The 21,256-nt window shown below is 45.3% G+C and overlaps 1 protein-coding gene across 1 annotated transcript; it reads right to left on the bottom strand.

Annotated features, from left to right (window-relative positions):
- Positions 1–16,293: 16,293 nt before the first annotated feature.
- Positions 16,294–20,068, bottom strand: LOC146871089 (frizzled-2). Its single transcript, XM_085650265.1, has one exon. The coding sequence runs from the start codon at positions 19,060–19,062 to the stop codon at positions 17,383–17,385; it is 1,680 nt and encodes a 559-aa protein (XP_085506391.1). The 5' UTR covers positions 19,063–20,068; the 3' UTR covers positions 16,294–17,382.
- Positions 20,069–21,256: the final 1,188 nt, after the last annotated feature.

Genomic DNA, 21,256 nt, shown 5'->3' with positions numbered 1-21,256 from the left:
TGCGCTTTCAGCAAATGGGTTGAGGCGTACCCTACGAAAGACAATACTGCAATGACTACAGCGAAGCTACTGCTGAAAGAGTTTTTCCCTCGATACGGCGTCTGTAGGCTTCTGTGGAGTGATAATGGGCCTCACTTTGTAGCGGATGTTATAAAGTATGTCTTGAAGGGCCTAGGCATCACTCAGAAGTTCCACGCCGTGTTCCACCCTCAGTCTGCAGGACTAGTCGAGAAGTATAATGGTACACTGAAGCTTAAGATCGCCAAAATTCAAGCTTCAACGTCGTTGACTTGGCCAGATGCCCTACCACTGGCGTTATTGTCAATTAGATCAGTGCCACACTCTCGAACTGGCCTTACGCCATACGAAATTGTATTTGGACGCCCAATGAACATTTGGGGTCCACCAAGGCCTAAGGCTGTGTATGATGTACCTTGTATAATGATGAGCGATTATCTGGCACAGTTAACGGATAACTTGGTTTCTATTCATCAACAGGTCCGAGAAGCGCTCCCTGATCGGTCTACCGGTGAAGGACATGGTCTCCGGCCTGGTGACCATGTGATGGTGAAAGTCTTTGACAGAACGAACAGCTTGGAACCGAGATGGGTGGGCCCTGAGCAAGTCCTCCTTGCAACGAGGACGGCTGTGAGAGTTTCGAACAGGAAGAATTGGATCCATTCCTTGCATTGTCGAAAGGTACCGCCCGGATTGGTGGAGTCTGCCGTGCTGACCGATCAACGAGAAATCCTGGCAGCAGAGACAGGCCGTGCTGCAGAGCCAAGTGACACTGAGGAGCTCTTTCCGGACCACGCGACTCCTGGAGGGAGGCGATATCATCTTCGACCAAGAAAGTGAGTTTCCAGTACCGGGACATACTGTCAGAACGGCCCTTGGGTTAGTGAAACGGAGAGCCAATGAGGCAAGGGGGGGGGGGATCAGCCCTGCATTAGTGTAGTGACACCCGTCTTGGCCCGCTGGTGAAGAAATCAACCGCTGCCCAAGGGGAAGAGTTCTGACAGACTCTTTAGTTTCAGGAAGATATCAGGGTATTGTTTCCTTTGACATGGAGAAGAAGAAAATCCTTTGTGCGTTGGGGTTCATGCTAACAGTAGCTATTGTTGGAATAACAACATGGTTTGTAGAGGAGGTAACTCCTGCTCGGAAAACACTTGTGTTGACAACTCCGGTGCCTGCGGAGCACTACTTCTATACATTGCCGTATCAAGAGTTGAAGCATCGACAGTCTTATTTGAATAACACTTTCATTCAGATGCTGCATCATACCCACGTTGCTACGAACGCTACGAACTGTTGGATATGTGGGATGATGCCGGCCCATCAGAAGAAAGGAGGTACGCCATTCATACCACTTCCTTTCTCTCATAATGGCTCCTGTAGAGCATGGTACACCTTACTGTTTGCCACTCGGAAACCGACAGTGGGACGATTGCTTTTTAGACTTAATAAAGAATGCCATCAAGACAAGAATGGGTATCCACAAGCGAATGGGACAATTTGGGAGTGGGAAGAGTACCGACCAGACAATGAATCCATTCCCTACATCTTCACGAATACCAGAGACACTGTGGGGAAGGGCAAATTCGTGATCCAAGTGGCACAGGCTCAAGCGGACCTGTGTGTCCAGAGTGTGGGTTTTATCCCTGTTGGTGTCAGTGATTGCCTAACGGTCTTGAACATTGATGGGTTGAACAACAGTACCTTCCTAGCGTCCCATAATACCTATTTTGTATGCGGAAATAAAGGTTATTACCGTTTGCCGGCTGGGTGGTCTGGGGTATGTTATGTATCCTTCCTATTACCTCCTGTATTCCTAGCACCAGCATCTTACCATAAGGACTTGAAATTGTTGAATAATGTGACTGTAAATAGGTATAAACGTACTTTATCGATTGACGATGTGGATCAAACTGATACCAGCTTGCAGCAGTATATTGATTTTAACTTAGGACTGTTTTTCTTTGTTGGAGCCGCTTTGAATAGTAGGAAGATCCGAAGATTAACAAGAGTGGTAGAAGCTGTGACAAATCAGACTGCTGCTGCTCTTGGGAATCTCACGGAAGAGTTACAAATAACTAGGATTGTCGCATTGCAGAATCGTATGGTATTAGATGTAATGCTAGCTGATCGAGGTGGAGCCTGTAAAATTATTGGAAGTAGTTGCTGTGTGTTCATCCCTGATCATACACCATCCGTTTATAACGCCATTAACAAGCTGCATAAAATAGCAGCTGAAATCCACACAGAAAACGGCACTTGGTCCTTTTCTGGATGGTTTTGGGCATTGGTTACTGCCTGGGGATGGAAGGTCTTAACTGGTCTCTGTATTATTATAGCAATTCTGTTCTTTTTCTGTATGTGTGTTCAATGTGGACCATTGTTCTGTTCTGTATGCATTTCATTCTGCATTCCGGATAAGAAAGCTATTGCCGATGTTGTTCATCAGAAGCGTCTAGCTAAAGAGGTTAAAGGAATGATGATAATTGACATATATGATGATTTTTGGAAACCGGATGTCTTCAGTAAATGCTGAAAGGGTCGTCTGTTGTAAATTAAAACAGCAATGTGATTAAGCATTTACTGAAGACATTAATGCTTTCCCTTTAGATCATGTTTTCTCTGTTATGTTGACCGAAGTTCGGAATCCATTTTGTATTATCATGTGCCACGTGTTCGCCACGAGGAGAGTCCGACCTTTGTGTTAGTTGCTCTTGTAATCTGCCTAGTAACAGTTTATAAATAGCTCTCTCTTGTCCATCTGGCGCATGCCCAGACTTGACCACATCTGTTATAATTAGCTTTGCTTGACCATGTGTTTCGCGGGCTCAAGGAGTGTGTTGGCTCCGCCCATGTATTGATTCAGTATCGAGAATGACCATAAATGGTAATGTTCTTCGGCCTCATGTTGTATCCACCCACTTATGAGCCCCTCTGTTGTGTATAAAAGGGGACTGTGTACGCAAGTTCTGTGTGCTACTCTATGCAATGCTGAAGGGTATTGTATGGATTGTAGGACCACCCTTAAGGGTTAATAAACCTTGTTTTTGTACTTTGCAGTTTCCGTGCCAACTTCCTTATAGATTCCGTTACAGGAGAGCGAACCCTTGTGCCTTGCGGGCCTAGCTGGGGCCTGTATTCATCACTCTGGCCTCATCAACTGTGTTTTCAGAGGATATTTAGTCCGTGGTTGGATACTATTAAGAATGAAATACAGATTTGCAGCCATGGTGTCGAAAAGGAGTACACAAGAAAATTGGGAAACGTAGCAGAATATTCTGTATGTGTCTTATTTTCTTCTCGTCGAAATTGGCCCCAAAATCACGAGGACGCCTTCCACTCAAACATGGAGGAAGGCTGCCATTGGCAAATGGTTGCAACACCTTCATTATTTGGGCCAAGCTGTTTTCCATGTAAAAGATAGCACAGCCAAGAAATTCATTTCGTCAATATTGTTAAGTGTTGCAGGCTACTTTTTGAGAGGGGGACATGAGGGTGTCTGGGGCACAAAGCATATTGATACTCAATAGTCTGAAAAATAATCTAGGCTACCGGGGCTTTTTAACAACTTTATTTTAAACCCTCTGTGCAGTCTGGGCTTTGCCCACCACTCCCAAAACTCCTGCACGAAACTACCACAGTAGAAGCCAAAACTCACTATGGAAAGACCTGGAGTTGCCTTTTAATCGAGTTGATTTGATCAGTGGCAAGGTTTTTGGCCAATGGAGAATCTGATTCCCGAGGTTTCATTAATACAGTGGAGCAATGCACATCTAAGAATCTTAGAATGAATAGAATGCCAACTACGCCAAATAAATCCCCGACAATCATCGGCCGGGTTAGGTACAAACCTCATAGATTTACTAATATTGGAAAGGCGAACTAATTTGAGTGGGGATGTTCTCCTGTCTGTCTCCTGCAATGGAATTGAAGCTATGAATTTTCTTAACGGGGCAGTCGACGGTGCGAATATTTTTAACCAAAATTCAGAAATCTTGAGTGTAAGTTGTCAATATAAATAAGGTTGGGCCCGTATACTGCCTTCTGGGATGGAACATTCATGCTTTTTTAAAAGTTGTCTCAAGTAACATAAATGTATAAAGATACTAATGTTGCCAGATGTGTATTTAGTGGCATTAGAAAAGTGGTCTCTGTTTTGCTGTTCAATTTTATAAGTCAGCAAATGTCCTCTAGCTGTACAGTGGATGGAATCCAAACTCGCACCACACAAATCCTACACCTGGAACACACAAAAAAAATTCAAAGCACGCGTAGATCTTGAAGTAGCCAATGACGTTCAATCAGATGCCATACGTTTATTAGAAGGTGGTAAGAATATGATGCAACCTTATTTACAGTACCAGGTGTGGAAATGCCAATATAGAGTTTTGCACATTAGCTTTCAGGGCGATGAATGATCAGTTTAGATCCAGAATGTGTATCGTGATAAAGGATTGTAAGAACATCAACTCTTCCATAAGATTCCGAGAGAGTGGCGATACAGCTGTACACATACAAAATCTAAACAGGCTCACTTTGAAAGTGCCCTTCTACCAGATACAAAAATCAAAATATCTAGCCGTTTCTTAAAAGATGCCTACATACTAGTAGCCTAGATCCTAGAAGTTAAAATGGAAATGTGATGCTATACAGAGCATTGACAAACTATCCTTAAAACCGGTGTTGGGGTAGTGGTAATAGGGTCTGAACTCTCAGTAAATATATTCAGTTGTATACTGAAACATTCTCATCTAGCAGTATAAACCTTCAAAAACAGAATGAGGGAGCATTGTGGGATTTTCTCTCTTTCAAACCCATGTTTACAAATGATGAGCCTTTAAATCATTTAATATTTTCACTTACACTTGAGTCAAATCATTTTGTACAAAGCCAACCCCTGCCAAATTTGGGGTAAATGCAGTCTCAGCAATTCCAAAAGCAGTCCTGCAAGTAATCTTCCCGACAGATTGTGGGACAACTATAGAAAGTGACACTATCGCTTTTCATTTCCTCTTGAACTTGGGAAGTTGGGCTTGGGGGGTCGTGATGTGGTTGAGGGGCCAAATTATTAACTACAGAGGTAACAATGACTCTAATCTAGATTCCTCATTTGACTAAATGTTGTGATCATGGGGAAATCCTTCATCTATGTGCCTCCCTCCACTCTCTCTGCCAAATTAAGGAGTGCTTATAAACAGATGAATGACTACGAGTACTGAGAATTTAAAAAATAAACAATTGTGAGAGACAACAGGCTTTTACTTTACCTGGATTGTTAAATAGAGTAATAAACCGGGCACGGTCAGTGTGTGAAAATCTGATTTCCAGACATGAGTGACACAGTGCATACCTTCCTTGGGCTATGTGTGAATAACTGAACTTATCATGTGTCCAGAACAGACTGGACGCCTTGATTTGAATTAATTCTAATGTATTCACCAGAGCGAAAGGCCATCCAGTAAAACATTCTGCAATTAGATGATGCATGGTAAGCTGCAGCAGGGCATTTCAAAACACAGACGATCAAGTTTTTAACTGATTATCGTGCAAATGGTGCGCAACTAATTTTCTACACTGCCCTCCGACATCGGAGGATGCGTGCATCTTTCAGAAGATGATTGTGGAGTGGTGGTAACATTAAAACATATATAACTCAAACCCAGCACTCACGATTTATTCAGTAAAATTGCTTCATGTTTTTCCCGGTTTACAACAGCCGAACCAACAATGCACATCAATGGGGAAATACCACAGCCCTCCCAACATCCTCCTCTTCTTTGTTTCCAAATGTTGGCATGCACGTACAATATTTATTAGCAGTGAATTGTTTGAAAAGCAAAGCAACGAGCACGTCAACCAGACCCGTAGGAGTGCTGAATGCAGTAGTCGGTATTGAAGGCTAGGGACAACATCTGATTTCATTTGAATTGCACTAAATACCGTTCCCCCAGGGCTAGTATTTTTTTTTTTTTAACACACCACCTCTCAGCAGGACTTTTATCTCGCCAAGCCCACTTCTAGATTGATCTAAAAGCAGTCCCTTACATAAACAAGCATTGAAAATGCAATAGGTCTCGCCTTTGATTAAGTTAAAGCCATTTGCTTTGCTAATGGTATTGTATAGCAAAGCTAATGGCTTTAACTTAATCTCGCACTCACCAGCGTATACACTCTGCAGACTGACACGCGGCTACCGTGCAATCTTGCAGCTTGAGGCGTTGAGGTCATAGCTGCCAAGGTTTCAGATTGCTATGTGTGACATTTTCATAATTTCTGTGTAATTATGAGTGACATTTCAATGACTATGAGTGACACTTTCTTGAGAGCAAAATCAAGCAATGAAGACTAGGGAAACATATAAATATCAGAAATGACAGCCATTTGAGCAATGAGAAACTCTTAGAAGACCTTAAAACTTCTCCAAAGCACCAGAAATGGAAGCACAGCTGCTCAGAAGATGATCTCATTGATCTGATCATTCATGAGTGTACACTAGCCTAAAAAGCAAAGTTTATAGCATATCACAGTGCTTTTGGTAGCAGGCTGGGACCTCATAGCACTATAATACAGTTGCCACTGTTCACCACTGAGCCAACCAGTACTATGAAAAAAGTTTACCCCAGGCATTTTGGAAGAATAACATGCCTCTTGTGTAAACTAAATGGCATAAGTGCAGTGACCTAATACATAGCTGTCAAAGTTTGAGACTGCTTATGTGTGTCATAGCCATATATTCAGTCTTCTTACGTGTGACATATAAATGTCTTATGTGTGACACTTTTAGTGATGCATGTCAGAGAACCAAGAACTGAATAGAAATCAACAGTTATGCCCATGTAGTAAGATAGTTTTCGCAAATTAGCCCATGTTGTGGTACGAAAACTGCCTCAAATGTGCCCAATGCTTCTAAAGTGCGTACACAAGATCACTGACCTACTTTTTGCTAAGAGGGTCAAAGGGCAGGTACATTTCGAATAGTAATAACCAATAAAATACATGTTTTGCGACCATGAGTATAGTTTAATAAAGTTGTATGTTAGGTCTAGTACACATTACAGTTAAAACAAATGGTTTAAGTCCAAACAGTTAATCAATAACAATGCATGGTAATCTATGAGAGTCTCCACCCAAAAAAACTCGAATCCCTGTGCCACTGTCATGAAAGCAACATCTGATCCATCCCCACTGCTAAACTGAACCATGTAAAGTATTTTAAAATGGTTATGATTAACATGGAGAACGAAATTTGAGAGTTTCCTTTAAGAATATGTGCATTCACCAGTTTCAAGAGAAAACTATTCAACGGTGGTGCTGTGCTTAAGGTCCATGATAGATCATTTGTAGTGGAATTAGTAGAACAGTGTCAAGTGAACGTTTAGGCCAGCATAGTGAAATTATGTTACATCAGCCCGCCAGCCTGAGAAAAATGTTGTTGTGCCGTGAATGTTGTGTGTGCGTGTCACTGACTGGCCGCGCTATGTGCAAGTCTGTATGTGGCTGCAAGTATAGTTGTGACTCCTGTGTGCATGGAACTTTTTAGAAGGTTGGAAGGCAAGTTGAGTACAGTTTTGCAAGTTTATTACCAATAACTACGTATTCCATGTCCCTCACTAACTCCAGAGCTAGGCACACTCTTACTTGAAATGAATTTAGCTTCAGACAGCTCGAGAGCAGCTGCATTTAGTGAGTTCACACGACGTCAGCTGCCTGCGCCCCTCTCTCTGTGTTGACCGGCCCGGGCCGAAGGACACCATCAGGCTGGCTCTGGCCTGCCCAGCCGGCAGCGCAAATTCACAGTCAGGCCTGTCCCGGTGCTCCGGCCTGCAAACGAACCACTCCGGCCGCCACAGTCAGTCTGGGTGTTCTGAGTGACTCCTCCAGTCCAGCCCGGGCTGTGGTGGGCCTGGCTGGTTTGGTCGCCCACATCACTGCAGACCGTAGGATGCATTACCGCACCGGCAGTAGAGCTGATCAACAGCAGGGGCCCATTTCCGAATTCAGCTACTGCCCGCTCGCGCCATGGAAGGCAGTCTCCACCCCTGACTGGTGAAAGTGAAAGTATGCCGCACTGCCAGCCACGTGGAGATTAAATACAGTGGATACTTTCAATGAGGGAGGGAATGCGAAAGCACGCCGCCATGCGGGCTGTCTACATGGGCGTGCATTTTTTTGTCCCTCCGTGACAATATAAAGCAATTTGGCAATATTTGCGCATACGCTGCTTTCGCCAGGCAACCCAGTTTAGTTGCCATGACAATGGAAAGCATAGCACAAGATGGCGTCGGACTGTCCACTGTCCGTACGTGCACGCACATGCTGTTAGGTTTGGACAAATGGCGAGAGCAGCCATCTTTGTCCATCCCTACGGGTGCATGCAAAGCTTTCCGAGAATCGATTGCAAAAGGCACTCGCCATGGCGAGAGCACCGCATGCACTGCTATCACCAGGCGAGACCTAAAAAACTAAGCTTCAGTGGGCGGGGGGGGGGTGGAGGCAGCTGTGAGGCAGTGCCGCCTCCTTTCACATACAACAGACTCAAGAAGTTAAAATCACAAGTCTGCCCTCATAGCCATAAAGCCTCTTTTGTTAGTTTTCTGCAGTCTACCCTACCCCCTGTTTACTTTGGCATGAATCTGCAGGACTTGTAAATGTGACCCTTCAAATGTAAGGGGATTGTGGGTTAGTATTTTTTTTTTTTTAAAACACACCAACCCTCAGCAGGACATTCATCTCGCCAAGCCCACTTCTAGATTGATCTAAAAGCACTGCCTTACATAAACAAGCATTTACAATGCAATAGGTCTCGCACTGAAATTATTTTGGAGCTATTGACATTGTAAATTACATTGTTTTTTGGTTTTGTTTTTCTTTTGTAAAACATAAATAAAATGCATTGTAATTTAATATGATTTAATTTAACAATGCCAATTGCTCAAAGTCTCGACTCGCCTGCCAACTCACAGCATTTCTTCATAGAAGCATAAAAAAATAAAATTAAAAAATCACCTTAAAGATATTGTGAGCCTGTCAACACGTGCTCACAATTAATTATCCCAATATTAGTATTTATTGAACAAGCAATTGTGAAAGCAGTGGGAACTATTAAATAAAACCCACACGACCATTATATTTCGCACCCTTGAGCCAAGTGATTTTCGCTGTAGGCTATACCATAAGATTTGGCATGTCAGAAGTTAACATGAGAAAAACTGACATTTCAAAACAGATATTGGACTAATTTATTTTAGTATGGCCGTCGCTTAACAGTACAGAGAAGGATCCTGTAAAGAAGCGTCACCTACTTGAAAATAAAATGTTAACGGAAACCCTAGAGACAAAAAACGATAGACATATAATACAGGTACAAAAATAGTTATGTCAAAACTATAGCACCTGAAAGCTAACTTTCGATACTAAAGGCATGAAGAAAACGAAGACTCCCTTTGGCTACTGACATCCTTCGATACTCTGACTTAACCATTAAGGAATGCTCACTCTGCTCTTTGTGCTAAGGGGATTGATTGCAAGCACAAGTGTTAGACTCTTGGGAGACGTTTAGAAATATCAAGAGACATGGTGCAAGTTGCGGACTGCTGCTTATCTAAAGAATTAGAGCATGCATACCGTGTGATTAACTACGCATACAGATTTCTTAGGCAGATGCTTTTATAATCAATTGTGTTCTCTCGTTGTGTTTGTGAACGAGAAACAGTCCCCGCATTATTCTGAGAAACTGAAAATTGGTCTAACACCAAAAGGGCCAGTTGTGACGTGAGCCTTAACAGTGTCTGGAAACTCAAAACGCAGGGTCGCTTCCTTAAGAAACAAATCCGGGGCTACAGAAAATCGAATGATCATAAACAAACTGAACCAAGTAGTAATGGTGCCATTGAAAAACTACTTCCATCTTGTGCGTTAGCAAGAGACCACAAACATCCGGTTCAAGAAAAAAAAACCCCATCAGGTGTGTTCGTATAATGCTTTTCAGAGGCTACAGATCCCAAAACCAATCAGACTGTGTCAGTCTAGGAAATGAAATCACCAGTATTTATAATACAAGACCGCTCACATACAAGTGCAAAACTGGCCACAATGAAACACGTAGGAATTAGAAAGCAAAATATTACGGTAAAGAAGAGCGCAACAAACGTGCAAGAACAGTCTTAGTGTAAAATGATAATATAGCCCACTGGCCAAGAAAAGGGAATAGTTGCACTGCGTGAATGACTTACTTGCAAAAGAGTGACCCCATGCCAGCCCAGCGAACTCGTCGTCCTCCTGTGAGCTTGATTCAGAGTCGGAAGCAGGCGGTTCAGTACGCAGCACCCGGTGTCCAGAGCCCTTGGTTTTCTTCCTCCGTCCGTCAGCGGCCAGGCCGATGAGCGCATTCAACTCCTTCCGCTTCATTTTATTGTGAGGGGTGAGCGGGGCCAAGGAGCTGCTGGCCGTACACCCACCCCTGGAGCCCGGCGGCGGCTGATACCTGGCCTCCAACACCCTGCGTCTCTCCAAGGGTTTAGAGACTAGAGATTGTTGGTGTTGAATTCAAGAGGAGTGTTGCTGGCAAACTACAGGTGGAATGAAGGGACACACTGTGAAGGTGGCAAAACACAAAATGGCGGTTACTGCCCCTTACCATAAAGAGAGGTGCCCATCAGCTGGTCAAGCATAGCACGCATCTGTGCCGACATGGCGTTGGAAGGTTGGGCTTATTTATAATATTTAAACAGGGGTGAAGGTCTCCACCTGCAGAACTCGCAGCTGCACCTTACAGCACCACAAATTCTACTACTTACACACAGGTACTACGCACAGGAAACGTGGTCCTCATACCTGTGCCTGACAGCACCTCCATGGCTACTACTTTCAGTTGGGCACTGCTCACAGGACACGTGGTCCCCATACCCGTGCCTCACAGCCCTAGGGTGCTCTCAGCTCCTACTCACGATGCGTGTATTAGCACAACCATTGCAGAGAGCCGACAGCCACAGTACGCACTGATTCCACACAGACACTTCTCACAGTCCCAACACTGGCCTCAGCACAGCTGCAGCTCCCAGGACTGCCCAGACTAAGCCCCCAGCACAGACCACCGAGGCCGATACCTCTGCAGGAGCACAGAGCCCTGCACCTTCACTTTTCATCGAACTTATACTGCTGGAAGCACAGACTATACTCACAGCAGCAATTTACAGCACTTGCACATGCACAGATCTCTTGTTGTGTACATACTGAATCTCACCACAGACCTCTTTTTCTAGACACTTCCCCGCACAAGCATCTTTCCTGGGTGTGTGCTGACTCCTGTGTGTGTGCACAGACACCAAATATATGTCGTTACTACGCATTCCGTTGCAACGCATGCCTTTACCACGCATGCATTACAACGGAATGTTTTTTCTATGCATTGCCTTTACCTCTACCCCGCTTTTTCTTTTTTGGGGGGGGGATACCCCCCCCCCCAAGTCCCCTTTCTTCTTTTTTTTTTTTTTGCCTTTTTCTTAGGTCTTCGCCGACACTAAAAAAGGACTGACGCATTTTTTTCTGATGAGGAAGACGTTGTTCCGTGATGACGTTGCTTGCGTGGTAAAGACGGTCGTTGAAGCAATACGCGTTGTTTAGACGTTTACGAGGTAAGTGTACCGTTGTAAACGTAACGCGTAGAAAATGCTTCGTGGTAAAGGCTGTTTCCCACAGACACCTACCTACCTCTCCGGGCACATATTTGTCTCTCTGCAGAGACGTCTTACTGCTTGGATCCCTGACTCACTCCCGCCCGCCCTCTCTCCAGATGCCTTTACGCGCACAGACACCAACCCCAAATTGAAATCTAATGCGATATTGAACAAGTACGATGCCCCCGTTCTATGTGCGCCCCCACCCTTCTGCCACCAAACCACCTTTGGGAAAACCAAAACATGTCGACGTTTGCTCTCAACACGATTCTAACCCCGCAATGCTTTTAGGAAACTAAATGAAAAGTTTCTTTATTCACCCCGCCCTCCTCCTCAAAAAGGGGGCAGCTAAAATAGGCTCTTTAAAAAATAGAATAATGGGAAAACAAAGAAGGGACGAACAATCCTCCAGAACAAGAGAGATTGGCGTCTGACATTATTTAAATGTTTAGCGAGGGCCGAGTTGGCCCCCACTCCCTTGACCTATGCAAACATTTGTCTGCCTCTGAAAGGTGGGACACAAACCCTTGCGGGCCGCAAGAAGCTCTTCTGTGCCGGCCTCGGTGATTAACTTCGACACAAAGAGGACAGTTTATGGAGCTCTCTGAAGCGCCGATGTCGGACATCACAAAAGCAAACAGTTAAACAAGCGTGGTCCCAAAAGTGAAAGGAGGACCGCGCTGCTAGCATGGGGATCTCTTGTCTTTAAGGGGCCATGTGTTTCTAAATACATGGCCCCATAAAGTTCAGAAATTTGCATCAGACGGAAAGCTCGCAGTCCGGCTCGCAGGACAAAGGGCGCCCACCAAAAACCCTAATTTCCAGTGTCAGGCCACCGTTTACCATAAACGGTGACGCCGGCCAATGGGAATGAAAGGTGGGGCTTCAAGCCCTTTTCTTAAACTACTTATCTGCAATAAATCTCGCTGAGCGAGCTGCGCATGTGCGCAGCAACGCTAGGTGACACCTAAAAAACTAAGCTTCAGGGGGGGGGGGGGGGGGCAGCTGTGAGGCAGTGCCACCTCCTTTCACATACAACAGACTCGAGGTTAAAATCACAAGTCTGCTCTCACAGCCCTAAAGCCTCTTTTGTTAGTTTTCTGCAGTCTCCCCTACCCCCGTTTACTTTGGCATGAATCTGCAGGGCTTGTAAATGTGACCCTTCAAATGTAAGGGGGGGGGGGGGACAATCCCACATGCAGCCCAACAGGCACTCTACCTCTGTGAATTACAAGTTTTACAAGCACTCAAGACTTTGGGGAAATAACAAGAGAGTAGGCAGGGGATGCACAGGGCCCAGCAGACCATAACCATTTACCAATAAAATATAAGCAGCCATACCAGCCACTGAGCCCTAGAGGGGCAGAAACAGCGTTTAGAAATCCTGAAACCTAAGGAAGTGCACAAACTGAGGCACTTCTTTTAAACATGGTCCGTGTGTTAGTTCCTTAACGGTTTATTACATAAACATACTACTAAACGAGAATTGACAGCTTTCCTGTTTATTCCCAACTGCAAGCGCAGCTATTGATATCCTAATCTGCTCATATATTTGCCGATAATTACATGGGGTACAAAAGTATAAACAAGTAGCGCAATTTCACGTTTTTTAACTAATCGGGGAGAATATTGGGGCCAATAGTAAAATTAGAACAACATGAAAGCCCTTTACAGACCTATACCCTTCGCCCTCTCAAAAAATATGATTACATGGCATAATGCTGGGTATCTGCTTATATGGTTTATGCTGTGGTATAACTTCATTAGGGCAGAAGAGCAAAATTGGCAAGAGAAAAACAGCGTTTACTGTCTCCGATTGCTGAAGCAATTCTCTTAATGGTCACAAGGCCTCTTCAATGTGATTTCATTTACTGAGCAAATTTAACCCCTGGCATTCTGGTTTTGGTTGAATATATATAATTTTACAACCTATACACTTATGCAACTGGCGGCCTCACCTCGTGAGCCATGGCCCTTTCCCGCTCTCAATATTGTCAATAAACATCTGTATGTGTGTGTGTGTATATACACCAACAAACACACACATTAAGAATATATATATATATATATATATATATATATATATACCAGCAACCGATATTTACAATAACCATAGACTCAAAGTTTTAAGTGTTTAGAGTCATGATAATGCTATTTTTAATTCCTATTAACAGGCACTGATCGAGCTGATCCAATAATTTGTAAATCCACAACAGAATTTCTTCTACAACAAAAAAGAAAGTAACATTTTTCCTTTAAATGTGGATCCAACCAAAAGGTAAGGATAACAAATTCCCACAATTAGATTTTCTAACACCGTAAATTTACTTGTCATCAATAATGTCTAAATATTATACATGAACACATGTATATCTCTTCAATAGATGGGAGTTGTCATTGTGAAATAAGCCCACGTTATTTTGATTTTCAGATCTTTTCTAAATAAGTTATATTTATTCGCAATAATATGCGGCAGGCAGCATGCTACAAGAGTTTACTTGCATCTAAAGAGCAATGAAAATGCTTAAGAGATTCTAAGGCATTATTGGATGTAACAAATTGATATGACAAAAATAACAAGCTTTTATTGGTTCTGAAACAATTGTGGGGGATGGCCTTGCGTTAACTGTGAATAAACTTTGGATTGCATTGAAGACAACTCAAAATATTGACTTATTTTGAGGTGGTGTGCCCATGAATGTGTCACTTGTTTGCAAATGGATTCAGGGAACTTCCCACACAGCCTTGTTTTACTTTAAGAAAGTATGCAAGCATACCGCTCATTAAAGATGCATATCGGCCATCTCTTAGAAACTAAGCATTAATAAAAATGGCTAAACAAACTGTACGTATCCCATTACTTGCACTTTTTCCAATTTACTAAAAATCTTCTGAACATAAGAGTCAAGTTATAAGTGCAGTGCTTTTCAGCTAGGTCACAAGTTACAAAACACCAACGATTCTAAATGTTGATCACCTCGTAGTTATAGCTGGTGCATTGATGTGTGGACTGCTAATATTCTGGGTAACAATTGTGTTTTGTATGCATTCTGTTGCCAAACTTGGGCTAAGAGACAGAATCACGGAACTGTGACTATGGGACCGATTAGGAAGTCCGCCTGCCACCCTAGCGGTGCAGGGACCATCCGCCAGTGGTGCGGCGGTCCCGCACCTGCAATTAGGATGCCACTGCCAATTAGGTGGCATCCTCTATTCCCAGCATTGTGGCGGGCGGTGGTCACAGCACTGCCCGCCACAATGCCGGGAATGCACTGTGTACATTGTCATGCACAAGGTGACAGGCACCGCCACCATATATAGCCCCTTTTCCACCCGGTCACATGTGTGACCGGCAGAGGTCCACCGGGGTACCCCCGCCATACTAATATGGCGGGGGGGGGGGGGGGGAAATGGGTGGCGGGCAGGGAAGGATGTATTGCAGATCGCCACCGCCATGCGGGCGGTGGCGATCCGCCCTACATCCTAATCGATCCCTATATCTTTATTTGTTTAACCTTAGCTAAACCATATAATAGTTTAAGATCTGAGATGTTTACACTTAAAAGAAATTTAGAAATAAAATAAATGATTTAACATCAATTAATACCTGTGCAGTACAAATAAACTGCTAATGTCTAAAGAATCACCTGGTCAAAACAATATATTGATTATTGGGGTACAGAGAAGAAAAAACAAAACAAACTAAGGCCTCCGAAACAAGATTGATTTGCTAAATCAACACTACTATATCAAAAGCCTGCTTTTGCATATTGCCCGGAAACCTGGTTGTATAGATGTTCTAGAATATTCCATATGGGAAGTGTGATTCCATGTGGTCATGTGGTGTGCGTTAAAAATGGAAATGGGGACATAATACAAAGTCTGGTGACAGGAACTCTGGTGTCAAACGACTCTCCTCTTATGTTCCATTGTAAAATGTTCAATTGTAAGCTATGGCCATCTAAGAAAACCAAAAGGGCAGTGCATTCTAGTGGATCACACTCCAATGTAAATAATCCCATCATGGACTTAAATGTGATGCTAGGCTAGGGATCAGTTCCCAATTAAATATCTAAAATTAGCTACACCTGAAAAACAAAGTCTGGCTGCAAGAGTCCAGTACACAATACTGTGACAAAGTAATATTTCGTTCAAAAAAATTAAAAATATGAAGAAAATATTGCTGCACATAAAAGTACCCAAAAATAACGAACTGCCTTTTTCTTTTACATTTTTTTATTTTATTTTGGATAAAAGCAATATAAAAACATTCTATTGCTCGTTGAAGATTGGCATAATCTGGTTGTTCATAAGGCAACATACAAAACCTCGTTAAGGATGAGGAACGTCTATTATCAACAAAACCAGCCCAGGGAAGTTTTCTAAAATATACCTGCCATGTGTAAACCAGGTCCCTCTTGCAGTCCACCCTCCTTCACGGTTTGAGGTTTCTAAAATGAACAGGACTTCCTGCAGCTCAAACTCTCATAGTTTAACATTTACACTCATTAGGTAGATTTAAAAATTCAAAGCAATTCTGTAAAAAGAAATTCAATACTGTGAGACCCAAACATTTTTATGCAAAAAAAAGTCTGAAGAGTTTGGCAGAACAGAAAAGGTGCACATTTATTGCTGGATTTTGCACGGCACTAAAATGGAAAGTGATTTTATACCATCAATAAAGGGAATGGAACGGTATTTTTGCCATTTTGTTCTACATTAAAACGTGCGACTGAAATTGGGAGCAAGTATGCCACATTGCCTTTTTAGCCACATGAAAAATAATGTAACAAATATATTCCATTTCTGCCAAGTGGAAATTATTAAACAATGATACTGAGAAAGGGGTTGTGTACACCATATCTTCATCTGGATTGCTGTTGCTTTAAAATCATGCATTAAAAAAATATATATTAAAAAATGGAGTTGCATGTGACAGAATTTCTAGAATAATAGTAATGAAAAGATAATCACAAGCCACCCTTTACAAAAATAAGTACATAATATTTTGAACTAAGTTTCCTGGTATGATGTAACGCTCACCCCACTGGTTCCTTCAAAGCAAATGACTAAAAAACAAGGAGTGAAAATGAAGGGAATTGTTGCTTATGGCTCTCACGCCCCCAAAACACGTAGAATAACACATTGCGACTTATAAGCTAGTTCTCAATTAAACGCTCTGTAACTTTGCCCATCAGTCTAACAAGGTACCATGTTGGGGCTCATAAGCCAAAATTTGGCAAATGGAACCCACAAAGTGATTGCATTGGTCACGCAAATTCCCACTTCTTTACGTCCTTACTTGTTTTTGTTTTAAATAGAAATATATAATTACATTTACAAATGCTATGTACAAGTTTAATTACACCACCGTGTCACATTCACTTAAAACCCTAAGCCCTCCGAGGTGGGAGAATACTTTGGTGGTATATTGTGTTGTGAAAATGTCGAATTTCTTCGCCAACAAAATGGCCGACTGTAAGTGGAAAAAATACGGAAGTTCGAAGCGGAGCCACCGATTGGTGGAAATGGGAAAAGGCTGGACATTTCACTGTCAATCACGCGACACAGCAAGCGTCGTCACAAATTGCGTCAACGCCCACGTTTTGACTTTTAACGTGAGAAAATAACGTTGCGGCATCCATCTTTTCCTTGCGCTTGGCATGTTCCCTCATCTAGGGGCCTTCGATCAGACGGTGGTCTCCCCAGGCCGGCCGTTTGATAGTCGTGTGTAAAACTTCCGCCATGAGAGAAGGGTCTTGCCCGACCAGATCCAGAAGCCCGATGTGATACCCACGATGAGAGTCATTAGATACTTTATCATGTACACTGTGAAGTCTGGCCCAAGGCGCGGCGTGTACTGCAGCGGGCAGGGGATGGCAAGGCTCTTACAGTGCTGGCTCACCCAACTGCGCTCCCAGTGTTCGCGAAAGGCCTGCTCGTAGAAGTAGCAAGCAATGACGATGGTGGCTGGCACGGTGTAGAGCACGCTGAAGACGCCAATGCGCACCATCAGACGCTCCAGCTTCTCCGTCTTGGAGCCGTCGTGCTTCATGATGGTGCGGATGCGGAATAGTGACACGAAGCCGGCCAGAAGGAAAGACGTGCCCACGAAGAGGTAGACGAAGAGCGGCGCCAACACGAAGCCGCGCAGCGGGTCCAGGCCGCTCAGGCCTACGGCGCAGACGCCGCTCAGCCGATCGCCGTCCAGCTGGCCCAGCGCCAACACTGTGATGGTCTTGACGGCGGGCACGGCCCAGGCGGCCAGGTGGAAGTACTGCGAGTGCGCCTCGATTGCCTCGTGACCCCACTTCATGCCGGCTGCGAGGAACCAGGTGAGCGAGAGGATGACCCACCAGATGGACGAGGCCATGCTGAAGAAGTACAGCATCATGAAGAGGATGGTGCAGCCCTCCTTCTTTGTACCCTGCACAACGGTGCGGTAGCCGTCGTCCGTGAAGCGTTCGTTGCAAGCCACTCGGTCGCCCAGAACGTAGCCCGCGATGTAGGCCACGGAGACCATGGTGTAGCATCCTGACAGGAAGATTATGGGCCGCTCGGGATAGCGGAAGCGTTGCATATCCACCATGTAAGTGGCCACGGTAAAAAAGGTGGAGGCGCAGCAGAGCACAGACCACACCAGGATCCAGAGTCGGGCGAACCGCGTCTCTTCTGCAGTGAAGAAGAGGGAGCCGTCGGGCCGTTCAGGTTCGCAAGGAGCGGCGCAGTCCTTCTCGCCCAGAAAGCGGTAGTTTAGGTACGGCGGCACCTTGAGCACCCGCGGGCAGTGAAAGGGCCGCTCGGGCGTGGCGTACCGCGGAGGCTGAGGGCTAGGCTTTTCTCCGCGGTGGTATGGCGGCGGGGTGGTGAGAAGACCAGGGCTTCCGACCCCTCCGCCGTCCTCGCTGTGGTTTTGCCCCACGCAGATCTGCTCCGCTCCATGCCGAGGAAAGAGCTCGCAGCGCAGGCGCTCGGGCCATTGAAAGCCGAATTTGTTCATGAGCGCCTCGCAGCCCTGGCGGGCTCTTTCGCAGATTGAGCGGCAGGGTGGGATGGCCTGCTCCAGGACCGTGCACACCGGTGCATACATTGAGCACAGAAAGAACTTCAGTTCGGGCGAACACTGCACCTTTACCAACGGGTAGAACTGATGCACCTCAAGGCCTGCATCCTCCTGGTTAGTGTGTCCCAAGAGATTGGGCATTATTGTCTGGTTGTAAGCAATGTCCGTGCACAGTGGGATGGAGATGGGCTGGCAGAAGCCATGGTCCGGGACCGAGATTCCCTTCTCGCCATGTAGCTGGGCCTGGCCGAACAACAGGAGCAAGGAGAGAACAGGCAAGAGCAGCCAGCACCCCTGTAAGGACATGGCTGGCTTCGGGATCGGTGCAGGCTCAGGAACTGTGTATGCAAGATCAGGGTCCCGAGGCTTCTGTTAACTCACCACTCAGTCCTGCAAGTACAAATCGGTTTTTATCGTACGAATCCAATGGGCACAGTTCTGTTGTGTCCCTGCGATATACAGCTTTCGACATCAGAAACTTTAAAAGGTTTTGAATAACTTCACACTGCCGCGATCAGTCCCCGGGACATTATTACTTCGCCATTTGGAGAGCGTATCTGTTGCATTTCTCGTTGCCTGTGGTCATAATTATAGTCTCCCCGCCTTACCCAGTACTTTGGGGTGTCCGTCTCGACTCTAGTGAACTGTACTTTTCTTCCCCCGCAGCCACTCGGCGGAACAGCAACTGTAGGATCGGTGTTTGCTGTCTCTTTAGGTGGCAATTATCAGCCGTCTTTTTCAATTTGTTGCTCTCTTTAAAAAGTTCTCGAATCGCTTAGGAGTTAAATTCCTTCAGTTACTTGTAGATCCTCGGTTTCCTGTCGTTAGTCCTTCATTTGAGACACATCGTCTGGCCTCGGGATGGCACAGTGCCCACACAACGCCTTCCTGCTGTCTTTACCCGTGCAGCAGTCTGCAGAACGTTTGTCTTGCCGGGCCAGCTGAAATGGTGCGCTACTCCGACACGCAACAGTTGTGTTCGTGCCCACAGTGCATTGCAGATCCCATGGTTGGTGGCTGTGATCGTTCCCAGTGTAGACTTACGGATGAGGGGGGTGGGATCTTGTCCCGTGTGCACTGCAGAATCCTAGGGCCGGGAGTTATTATGAACGAGTCGTGTGTGTGGCCTCCGGTTCAGTCGTTATTTTATTCCGTGCAGTCCTCCACCCCTTTCTGATTAGCGTGTTCGGCTTAAGGGAGTGCTGCCGCGGTTGGCGATCTCTCACCCGGGACTTTTCTTTCTTCCTTCGTCGCTTTGCAGAATCTTGGCTCTTCCTTTGTGTTTCACAGGCCTCAACTCCTCCTCCCACAAAGCCAGTTTCAAGGCGGCCCTTCTCTTTGGTCCCGGGACAGCCTGCTTGCTATTCATTTTCATAGCACGGGGCCGCCTTGAAACTTCTTGTTCTCCTTCCCAAAAATCTGCCAACCACCAATTGCATTCAAACCCCCACGACAGCCCCCTCCCAATCTGGCTCTGATTGGGCGTCTACCGTATAATGAGATCAGAAACCAGATGCTTGTATAGACCACCCCCAACCACGCTGCCAAGGAATAACTTAAGCGAAGTTTCTCAACTCACTCATCAGAGGTTTGTCTCCCTCCAAGTATTTACCAAACATTTTTTAAATCATGTATACGGCTATAAATGATTCATCTAGTGCTTTCCTTGAAAATAAGAGCAACTTCACAGGCCCAGGAATTTTGACGAGTCCCCTCCCCCCTCCCTGTGGAGGGGGGTGCATTAGGACATGGACCACGTTTCTCTGCGCCCCTCCCCCGGTCACTTGCTGATATTTCCTTAGTGTAGGATTACTGTCAGGCTGCCTTCCTTTAAATAGACTGCTCCATATACATTGCCGCCTCCCCTCCACCATCACTTCAAATTGGAACTGAGACCCAATGCTTGGTGTGGTTGTGTGCGGGTTTGGGTGTGTGTGTGGTTGGGTGTGTGGTAGGGGGTGTGGTTGTGTGTGCGGTTGGGTGTGGTTTGTGTGTGCTTGTGGTTGGGTGCAGGTGTGGATGTGTGTGGTTGTGGGTGGATGTGTGTGGTGGGTGGGTGTGTGTGGTTGTGTGTATTTGTGTGGTTGTGGGTGTGTGTGGTGGTGTGTGGTTATGGTTGTGTGTGTGGATGTGTGGTTGGTTGTTTGTGGTTGGTTTTGTGTGTGTGTGGTTCTGGTGGTGTGTGTGTGTGGTTAGGTGTGATTTGTGTGTGTGTGTGCGGTTGGGTGTGATTTGTGTGTGTGTGCGGTTGGGTGTGGTTGTGTGTGTGTGGTTGAGTCGCTGGTGGTATTGATTGGGAACTCCAGTCCGTGGTTTCACACGCTGAACTCTGCCTCCGCCCCGCCTCACAGTCGGCAGTAGAGCAAGGAGGAAGACGCCGAAAGACACTGGACCGCCGGCTCCTGGCTTGTCGCCCCAGCCCACCGCGCCCGCTGTCCTCCAAACAGCAAGGGTCTCCACAACTCCTGGAAGCCACGAGCAGCCACGGGCAGCCCGGTGC

Source organism: Triturus cristatus, chromosome 1_1 (assembly GCF_964204655.1).
Source record: "Triturus cristatus chromosome 1_1, aTriCri1.1, whole genome shotgun sequence".
Classification (NCBI taxonomy): domain Eukaryota; kingdom Metazoa; phylum Chordata; class Amphibia; order Caudata; family Salamandridae; genus Triturus; species Triturus cristatus.
The sequence above is the reverse complement of the archived record's forward strand: the minus strand, read 5'-3'. Positions and strand labels throughout refer to the sequence as shown.